Source organism: Drosophila ananassae, chromosome 2R (assembly GCF_017639315.1).
Source record: "Drosophila ananassae strain 14024-0371.13 chromosome 2R, ASM1763931v2, whole genome shotgun sequence".
Taxonomy (NCBI): domain Eukaryota; kingdom Metazoa; phylum Arthropoda; class Insecta; order Diptera; family Drosophilidae; genus Drosophila; species Drosophila ananassae.
This window is the reverse complement of record NC_057928.1, coordinates 24,184,203-24,194,651: the sequence shown is the minus strand read 5'-3', so window position 1 is coordinate 24,194,651 and position 10,449 is coordinate 24,184,203. Positions and strand designations below refer to the sequence as shown.

Here is a 10,449-nt window from a genome sequence, read left to right as displayed (position 1 = left end):
ATATTTTTTTCAGAAACGTACAATCTTTAGATAAATTCAATTCTGTAAGGGCTGCACCATATTTCAAAATTTTTCATGGTTATTTCATGTCACCCTGTATATTCCTCTAAATCGATATGGCAGCTCTGCCACATATCACAGCTGTTTTACTGTGGAATGCATTTCGGATTCCGTGATCTTGTTATTTAATAACTCATAAATGTGTAATTTAATCAATTAAAAATATTAAGATGCTAATTTTACGTCACATGCGTCCTGGTAGTGGGCTACCATGGATTAGCTGGCGTCGTTTAATTACCCAAAGTTGCACAGGAAACAAGGTAAATGAACAAGTAACAAGTAGTATCACAATAAAAAGCTTTCTATTTTATAGAACTTAGATCTGACAAATGAGGTAAAACATAGAATAGAAGGCCACTGGAAAGAGCACCTCAGCGGCGGGCAGTTTGACCCCCAGAATACCAAAAACAAGTACTATGTACTCTCAATGTTTCCATATCCATCGGGAAATCTCCATATGGGCCATGTGCGAGTTTATACCATCGCAGATGCTGTGGCACGTTTCCAGCGTATGTGCGGCAAGAATGTGTTCCAGCCCATGGGGTGGGATTCATTTGGGCTGCCGGCAGAGAATGCTGCCAATCAACGGGGAGTGGAACCGGCTTCTTGGACGGAGCAAAACATAGACCAAATGAGGAAGCAGCTTAAAAGACTGGGATGCTCCTTTGACTGGAACCACGAACTTTCCACCTGCAGTCCCCAGTACTACCGGTGGACTCAACATCTGTTCCTCATGCTCCATCGCCACGGATTGGCCTATCAGAACGAGGCTTTGGTGAACTGGGATCCGGTCGACAAGACTGTGCTGGCAGACGAACAGGTGGATGCCAATGGTTGCTCCTGGCGTTCCGGGGCTAAGGTGGAGAAAAAGCTGCTGCGCCAATGGTTCATTCGGACGAGTGCCTACGCAAAGCAGCTGCTGGATGGACTGGAGGATCCGACACTGCGGGATTGGCGGGATATAATTAACCTGCAACGCCATTGGATTGGAGAATGCGATGGTCATGCCTTTACGCTGTTAACCTCCGCCTCCGGGCTGCTACGTGTTTGGACCGCTCATCCCGAACACCTTAAAGATCCTCATGCGTTTTTGGTCCTTCGTAGCAACCACCATCTGTCGAAGATAGAAGATTCCAGCATTCTCAGCGTGGAGAACCCCTTTGCGGGCACTACAATGCCTGTGGTATTTGGTGATAATGTGAAATTCCCGTCAAAGTGCGATGTTTACCTAGCAGCCCCCAGTTTCCGCAGCGAAGACAAAGAGCTCTGGGACTCGCATGGCCTGGCGTTTTGTTCCAATGGTCACGATGAAGCAAGTCTGAATCCTGGTAACTGGGAGCTTCTTCGAAAGGAGGTCTTGCAGGCAGCAACTCGCTTGAATGTGGGAGGCTATCGAGTGTCTTCCAAGCTGCAAGATTGGCTGATCTCGCGGCAACGCTATTGGGGAACCCCTATTCCCATAGTACACTGTTCCAAATGTGGCGCAGTGGCTGTGCCAGAGGAACAGCTACCAGTCACCCTGCCGCCAAAGAACTCGCCCAAGGAAGCATTTCTCTGCGAGTGCCCAAAGTGTGGGCAAAAGGATGCTCGACGTGAAACCGATACCATGGACACATTTGTGGACAGCTCCTGGTATTACCTGCGTTACTTGGATGCCCAAAACTCTGAGCGTATTTTCGACTCGGAGCTTGCCAATCGCTTCATGCCCGTTGATTTGTATATTGGCGGAAAAGAGCACGCCGTGCTGCATCTGTATTATGCCCGTTTTATGAACCACTTCCTGCACAGCTGCGGACTTTCCCCCACGAGCGAACCCTTCTCCCGACTGCTGGTCCAGGGCATGGTCATGGGTCGCTCTTTCAGGGTGAAAGGCAGTGGTCGTTATGTTCCAGAAGCAGAGGTAGAGGTTGTGAACGCCAAGAAGAATCAAGCCGTGCTAAAAGAAACCAAAGAACAGGTGGTCATGGGCTGGGAAAAGATGTCCAAGTCGAAGCTGAATGGCGTAGAGCCTAGCGACATGTTCGATGAATATGGTACGGACACCACGCGTCTCATTATCCTGGCCGACGTGGCGCCCACTTCCCATCGCAATTGGTCCAGTGCGAGTAGGTGTTACAAAATATATGTTTATCCAAAATGACATGATAATTTGTATCCTTAGCGTTTCCTGGCATTCTTAACTGGCAGAAGCGTTTGTGGCTAACTCTGGAGGACTTCCAAGCCGCCAGAGAAGATACATCTCCTGCTCAAGTGGACGTTAACAGCGAGGAGTTCCTTGCTGACGATGCAAAGCTCTTTGATGCAAGAAACTTCTACGTTAAAGGAGCTACCTTTAACTATCGGCATGCTCATCAATTGAGTGTGGCTATCTCCAAGATGCAAGGACTGACCAACTCCCTGAGGGTAAGTGTATTGAATTATGGCTTCAAATCCTATGACTATTTTTCTGAATCACCCACTCTAGCGAACACCCAAACACATACTGCGCCATGGGAAGCAATTTGAAAGGGCCCTAGCAGCCCAAATCATCATGCTGGCACCGATGGCGCCGCATTTTGCCTCCGAACTGTGGTCCAAGTTTGTGGCTGTTCCAGGAAGACTGAATCCAGCCAGTCAGGAGCTGCAGTGGACCGAAGATGTGCTGGCCCAGCGTTGGCCGGACATTGACGCCGCCTATAATCTCGACCTGAGCATCAAAGTGAATGGGTTTGAGAACTGTGTGATCAAGGTGCAACGTACTCTCCTCGACAAGGTATCGCACAGCGATGCCTTGGACATAGCCTTCAACACGGAGTCTGTTACCTCTTACCTCATTGACAAAAAAATTCGGACCACCAACTTTGTGCTCTACCCGGGCATAGAAGCGATTTTGAATATCTATGTGGATAAGGTACAGAAGAAGCAAAAGCCGGAAAAAAGCGATGATGCGGAGGCTCTGCCTCGGGTGTAGGATAAACAAACTAGAAATTATAGGAATCGGAGCAATACTACTTATTTAAAACTAGGTAATTTAGCAAAGATGGAATGATTTTAAATAGTAAACATTTTTTTATTTTTAATTGGTAATGTTAAAGTTAAAATTTTGGAAATATTTCGATGAATTCTTTGAGTGCTCTTTCATTACACGATTAAGTGGATGATTCTTGCAAGGAATTGCAAAGGCAATGAAACCCAGGGTCCAACCCGCCCAAATGCATTTTCCGTGTTGGCCAGATAAACGGCATCCTAGTTTGGTACTCTTTAATTATGTTTAATGTTAAATATTTATAAAAATTGGACTAGTTGTAAGCAGCTGCTTTACAGGATTGGTCACGAGGGACAAATGTAAATGCCTAGAATCGTAGGAATATAATGGTTGCTCTATTGGTGCACCTCTATCTAAAAAAAGCCAGTATGACTAATAACTTCTTTTTGAATCTCTCGTGGGAAATGGCCCATCACTTCATTAGCTCGCACATTAGATTTCGCAGATAAACGTCCAGCTGGGCGTAGTCCAGGAGTGTGTTCCGCACAATATCAAGGAGCATGCTTGGCCACAGAGTTTCCAGTTTGTGCAGCTTCTCCACAGCGTTGCATGTGTTTTCCAGCAAGAGTGCAAAATGTTGTCGACCCCTATCCCGGGCACTGGGCGCCATGGCCGTGGCGCCGGATTCCTGCGTCGGATTTAAAGAAATGGCAGAGGATGAAGCTGGTCCCGGTCCTGCGGCATTTTTCTTCCACTGAAGGGCCTCTTTTCCCACCACCAGGCGCAGCGGCTTGTTGTCGGCGCGGAGAAGCCACTCCTTCGGCGACTGCTTGCTGGCCGTGCAAGTCTCATCCAGCCGTAGTCTGGCCAGCAGTGGCTGGAGCATTACTTCGGGCATGGACCATAGCACCAGGTCAGACAGGCCGGCGTACATGGCGTTGGAAGCCTCCACCTCTGCTTCGGTAACCTCTTGACCGTTTAGCTGCTTTAAGCCCCAGTGCGAGAGCCTGTAAATGGCATAGGCTCGCCAAGAATCCTTGGCAGTGATTCCATTGCCCTCCGAGTCTATCAACAGACTACTCAAGCCCTGCAGCTCCGCCAAGCCATTCAGTTGCCCCAGGCAAGAGATGTTCGTCTCCCGGAAAACAAAATGCTCGGCGTGTGGGAAACGCAGCTTGATCCTTCCCAGGACGCACACAATGCTGTTGAAGTTTATGTAGCTGAAGTTCAGCGTGTGCACGTCGTTGGCTTTGGCCGGATTCCACTGCTTGTCGATGAAGCGCAGGGCTCCCTGGCCGTAGATGTTCAGGTATCTGCCACAAATCTCTATCAGGTAATCGCCGCCTTGTTCTCTTTCCCTCTCAGCGGCACTGGGCTTGGAAACTGTCATGGCGGCTGCGGGTGTGGCTGCAGCTCCTCCGCCTCCTGCAGAAGAACCACTTGTTCCTGCGGCGCTGCTCCCACCTCCAGCTGCTCCGGCTCCAGATCCAGCTGCTGCAGCCTGTGCGGATCCTGCACTGGTTTTCGGTTGTGTGGCCACTAAGGAAAGCCCATTATTGTTGGTGGTGGCCTTCCCTCGGCCGCCGCTATTGGAACTGCTACTGTTGCTGGTGCTACTGCTTACGGTTTGCGCTCTCACCAGGCTTCCGGGCATATACCGCCTGGAAGAGGAGCCACCTCCGCCCCTTTGGTTGATCTGCAATCCCAATTGCGTGATAGGAGCGTGTCGGGATCTCTGTTTACTGCTGGCTGGACGACTTGAATTGGAGGATCCATTAGCAGGCACAGGCAGGGAATTGACAGCCGGACCTGGAGGCGGAGTGGCGCTAGGTATAGGAGTTCCTGGCACAGCCGGTGGCGTCAAGGTCAACGCCGGAGGAGAGGGAGAAGAAGCCACAACAGCCAGTGGAGTAGCCTTAGTACTATCTGGCGATGGTGTGGCCGGAGCAGGGGGAATCGGTGATGGTGGAGACTTTTCAGTAGCCACCACCTTGTTACAGTTTTCGTCGATTTGCGGGGTCTGGGGCTTAACTTTCCCATTAGCATCCTCGTTATCCGAGCTGTAGCAACTGGAACAGGAGTCCACATTGGGTCCCAGACTGGATGCCTCCGAGGAGACGCCCTCTTCTTCTAGGGGACTCTTCTTATTGTTAGAAATAGGTGGCAGCTTTATCAGAGCTTGTAGTTCGTCCATTATCTCCTTGGGCTGTTGAGATTCCTCATAGGTCTCGGACTGGGGCTCCTCGGCAGTTGGACCTTCATTAGACTCGTTAATCTTGGCCAGTTCGCTGGTGAGTCGGCTTTTCGGACGACCCACAACTGTTTGCTGGGATCGGAGAAGCTCCCAGTTGGTCCGAGCATTGGATATCACCTCCTCTCGCCGGATGCTCTGGTAGGCCTCCGAGCTTCCAGCGGCAGCTTGGGCTTGTTCCTTATGCTGGCGCCAGGCCAAGGCAGCCCGGCGTACTTGCTCCGTGATGGGCATTTGGCTGAGCGACTGCAGCAGTGGCAGATAGGATACCAAGAAGGAGACACAATCACCAGCTAGGGACACGGGATTATTCTCTATGGTGACCTCCAGCAGGCGATTGGCCCGTGCAATGCTGGCCATGTCATCCACTTTGTGCAGATCATTGTGGCACAGCCAGAGCCTTTCCAGAGCCACAAGGTGCTGAAAGCCATTGATGCGCCGCAGCTTATTCCTCTTCAGGTTCAGTTCTCGTAGGCATCGTAGTCCCAGGAAATCCTGCTGGTTGATCTGCCGTATTTGGTTCCCGGCCAGATTCAGCGACTTCAGCTGCTGCAGGCAGTTTATCTTACTTCCCAGGCTTGTGAGCTTGTTTCCATGCAGATCCAGCACTCTGAGCGAATCTTTCAGGGACGCCAGTCCGCCAATGTCCGTTATCCGATTCTTTCCCAGAAGCAGCACAGAAAGCGCCGGTAGTCCATCCAGATTGGCAATTCGCTCGATTTGGTTGTCGTACAGATCGAGGAAGACGAGTTGCTGGAAGATGTTCCCGTAGCTGGCACTTAGGCTAAGTTGCTTGTTCTTGATGCTCAACTGCTCCAGGGCGGCGAAGGAGCTGAGGACACTGTGCGGATCCTCCTCCTCGCCACAGGCTCCGCACAGGGAAAGATTGCTGCTGTGTAGGGCGCTGCTCTCGTCGCAGCTCTGGAGGAGATTGCTGGTGCCACCACCTAGGGCCACTGCTCCCTTGGTGGCCTTCAGCAGGGCCCGCCTCTGGATGAGTTGCTGCTGGTGCTTCATAGCTTGTAGGCTGCTACTCACAAAGCTCTTGGACTTCTCCAAGCCATATCGCATCCTAAGAGCTGGCGGAGGCGTCAGCTGGGCCTGACCGTAGTTGTAGCCTCGTTTGGCCAACTTGGAGCGTCCGGCAGCACCCCCGCCATTGATGGCCAAGGCCTGTGTTGTCAGTGGGCTTCCACTGCCAGGGCTGCCTCCGGACTTGGGCGACAGCCGGTTGTTGTACGAATTCGCACCGGCATTGGTCATGGCGCGGGTGAGTCTGCTTGCTTGATGGCCTCGAAGGCTGGAGCGTCCCCCCTCCGTCTTGTTTCCATTGGTATTGCTGTTATATTCTAAAATGTATATACATCATTTCATTAAAATTTTTTATTTTTATTTTTAAAGGAGAGTGCATACCATTCTGCTTGTTGTTGTCGCTCTCCCTTGGCGTGGAAATGGTAGGAGGCGGAGCCACCGGCGGAGGAGGCGGTGGCGGCGGCTGCTCCTTGGGTATGTGGAAGGTGTTGATCAGATTATGCTGCAGCGAGAGTAGTCGCAGATTGGGCTCCTGCTCAAAGATGGGAATGGCAGTGAGCCCCCGACGATCGTAGTTGATGCGATCCGGCAGTTCCTCTCGCTCCTTGGCCAGTCTTTGGATCCGGCATATGCCATTTGCCTGGGGAGTCACTATGGCGCCGCTGACCAGGGTGCCTCCCGTACTGCCGACGAGGGTGTTTGGAGTGGCTGCCGCAGTGACCGGACGACAAGTATTTGAGGCCGCTGATGAGGAGGTGGACTTGGAGCGTTGGCGTTGGATGCCAACACTGCGCTGCAGATTCCTTTGTGGCTGGACCTGCGGTGGCTGCGGCTGTTGCTGCTGATGCTGGCGGATTTGTACATAGTTCCTCTTCAGCGGCTGCGGCTGGCCTACCTGGAGCTCCGACTGGGGCTGGATCTGTTGCACTGGTCGCTTGGGGATGGCGTTGTGGCTTAAGGTGCTATGGGAGCGACCAATAGGACGCCGGCGTAGTCTTTGATTAAAACTAGGAACGAACGGTTCAATTTTCAGCAAAGATGTTTGAGGTAAGTAGTTCTGTTGTTGTTGTGGTTGTAGTTGGGGTTGCGGCGAAGGATTTGGTGGAGCAGGTGCAGGGGCTGGAGCTGGAGCGGGGGCCGGGATTGGACAGGGCTCTGGAGCTGGTGCATCATCATTCAGAACCGAGCGACTGCGGCACTTGGCCATGGAGATCAGCTGGCGCCGCCTGGCATGAGTTGCCGCCGCCGTCGCCGTGCTCGTCCTTGATGGCACCTGCCCTTGCACTTGCACCTGGACTGGCAATTGTCCTTGCCCCTGGACAGACACCTGGCCCTGTCCCTGCCCCTTCCCCTGCACCTGAACCTGACCCTGGCCCGTTGCCGTGCGTGTGGCACCTTCCACCTTCGAGTTTCATAATAGTTCGATGCGGGCTAGCGATTCTTGAAGAGCGTCGGACATGGTTAATTGGATATGGATGATCTCTTATCCCGTCTCTATATCCGTTGCATAATATGTACTCCGATTAGAGTCTGCAAAGATAATAAGCTAATTAATATTCAAGAAAACTTTCAACTATAATCCTTTTAAGGACTTGTTCCATATTATTACTTTTTAGTTTCGAATGGATTTTATGGATGAATTTTTTGGAGGTATGTTTTCCGGACAAAACACCATATTTATATTGGAAATTTTAGGATTTTATTAAGAAACTCACCCACTTGTGTGTTAAAAAGTTGTGGGAGTACGAAAATCCAGTCTCGGTTATCTAATTTGAAATTGCATTTAGCTCTGGTCGACGGATTATGGATTAGTTTGGTTCCTTTTGGGGACACACAAATAGATACAGTGGGCGTGCGGGTTCGGAAAATGGGAGCGACTGCTCCACTTGAGCCGCTGCTTTTCCCTTCAGTTCTCGTCGATTTTTGGTGATTTTGACTATTTTTTTTGTTTGGTTTGTTTGGTATTCAGTCTTTTGGGGTAAAGGTATAGTGTATATAGTAAGTGGTATCTGTGTGCTCCTCGAGTGTTGTTGGTCGCCTCTGTGGCAGCTCTGAGCCTGGATTCTCGGATTCGTGGGCTCAGGCATGCCGTGGGCCTGTTTTATTAGTTTGTTTATTCGGGTTATACATTCACGATTTTGGCTTGGAGCGGTTGCCATAGACTGCGGTGCATTTGGGAGACAGTGGCTGTCCTTCTTCCACCAGCTCTCTCTTTCTGTTTGAAAATTTGAAAAAAATTGTTTCTCAATTTTGTATTTTTAATATTGGAACGAAGTTATATTGCCATAATAGTGGCATTATCAACCAACTATACATAACAAAAATATAATCATAAAATTTAAAAAAAACTTAAGTTCGTGATTACTATACTATACTATAGAATTTGAGAAATATAAAAGTTTAAATAAATACAAAAATCTAACAATTCTTTGTCTAGTTTTCTTTGGAGTGTGTTCAGGCTATTGCTTCGTGATTTCTGTTATTAGTTTGTTTATTTAAAGCTCTTTTGGGGCGATTCGAGGCCCAGGCAGCCAGGCCGACGACTGTCGTCCCAGCTGACGGTATGGCTGAGTGACTGACTTACGGGCGGATAGACGGGCGGGCGGCAAGTTGGGCGGACAGGTAGACAGACAAGCAGCGGTCCGCTTCTGCTTTGGCTTGTTGCTGCTACTGCTTTCGCTTCTAAACATACCAAAACATTGAATTTCTGGGTCCGTGGCGCTACGAAGCACCTGGTGAGGTCCATAGAAATTGGTAGTAAGCCAGAAAGGATAACAGTTTCATAGGAAACAATTAAGAAATTATAACTATGTTGTTAGTTTTAAAATTTTGTTTTCAAAATAAGTTTTAAAAGATAGTATCTTAAGTCTTTCATAGATAATAATTATATGTATTTTTTAGTAATCCTATTAACATTTATTTGTATGTCTTGTTAAATAAAAATCTACATTTTATAAAAGTGTTCAGGTCCTCAGTGGTTTTCCCTTAGTTTTTCTTTGGATGTCCATGGGAGAGCGCCCTCAGTTTTCACCTTGGCCGTGTGCAATTGAAGGGAAAAGTCGTTTGCATTAAAAACCCATTTCGTGGCTTTTCATGGCTCTTGTTGCTATTGTTGCAGTTGTTGTGGCTGGATTTTTGTTGCTGGTGGAAACAGTTTTGATTTTGGCATACATGAGCGAAAGAGAAAGGCGAAGCACGCACATAATTGCCTGCCATCGTAATGGATTCACGTGCCTGCTGCCGTTCTTGCCGCTATGTTGTTGCAGAATATGCAAAAGTTAAGCGACAACCGCAGGCTAGAAGAGCCAGGACGATGGGCCAGGAGAGGGCAAGACGGCAATACGGCAAGAGAAAGTACACCCACAAACACCTAAGCAATTAAAGAACGAGCGAGACACACAGAGGGATATTCGTCGCCTGGGCAAATTGCCTAGTGCACTGGGAGAAAAACTTAGGGGAAAGCGCAAAAATAATTTATTTTGAAAACTAAAGTATTTCATGGCTGGATCCAGTCCTGGCACAGAACTCAAAATTAAGCATAATCTTTTCAATTCCTAAATTACTCAACTAATCCATATTTCGAAGAGTGTTCTCAGACTGTGGGAGCCATCAAGTTGGACGCATCAATCGAAGACACTGCAACAATTTGAGTTTAATTGATGCCAGTCGCCGGCAAGAACAAAAATCGAATACACCACCCGGCAGCAGAAGGAGTGTGCGTGCGTTGGCATTTATGAGCAGCCGCTCCGCCCCGCTCTCGCCGGAAAAGAAAGCCAGTCGTCTAGCCCCGGACCATAACTGAGCCGTTGATTGGCAGCCAGACCAGGTGCGAGAGATCCTGCTAAGACCACACCTTCCACCTCCTCCGCTGGGTGCCATCTTGTTTCAGTCGTGCTATTAGTAACGTCGCGACGGCGACCATTGAACTTTTTCAGCGCGGCAACAAGTAAGTCTTCTAAAAAATATTTCGGGAAATTGAAAGGTTTAAGATGTTAAAGGTTCAATAAAAATACAAATATTTTATTTCTTAAATTAAAAACTAAAACCTTATGATAAAATGGTTGTTGTTCTTCCTGGCATAAAGAGTGTGGTACGATGAAAATATCACTCATACGCCATGTGAGACAAATATCTTTAATAA

General features: G+C 49.0%; 2 protein-coding genes across 2 annotated transcripts; one reads left to right on the top strand and one right to left on the bottom strand.

Moving 5' to 3' along the window:
• Positions 1–102: 102 nt before the first annotated feature.
• LOC6507718 (probable leucine--tRNA ligase, mitochondrial) lies at positions 103–3,119 on the top strand. Its single transcript, XM_001956172.4, has 4 exons — positions 103–320; positions 374–2,165; positions 2,222–2,463; positions 2,525–3,119. The coding sequence occupies exons 1-4, from the start codon at positions 231–233 to the stop codon at positions 3,008–3,010; spliced, it is 2,610 nt and encodes an 869-aa protein (XP_001956208.1). The 5' UTR covers positions 103–230; the 3' UTR covers positions 3,011–3,119.
• A 316-nt stretch (positions 3,120–3,435) lies between these two features.
• Positions 3,436–8,510, bottom strand: LOC6502810. The gene is made up of 3 exons (XM_001956173.4): positions 8,024–8,510; positions 6,690–7,838; positions 3,436–6,625 (listed from the first exon to the last, which is right to left on the bottom strand). The coding sequence occupies exons 2-3, from the start codon at positions 7,513–7,515 to the stop codon at positions 3,498–3,500; spliced, it is 3,954 nt and encodes a 1,317-aa protein (XP_001956209.1). The 5' UTR covers positions 7,516–7,838; positions 8,024–8,510; the 3' UTR covers positions 3,436–3,497.
• Positions 8,511–10,449: the final 1,939 nt, after the last annotated feature.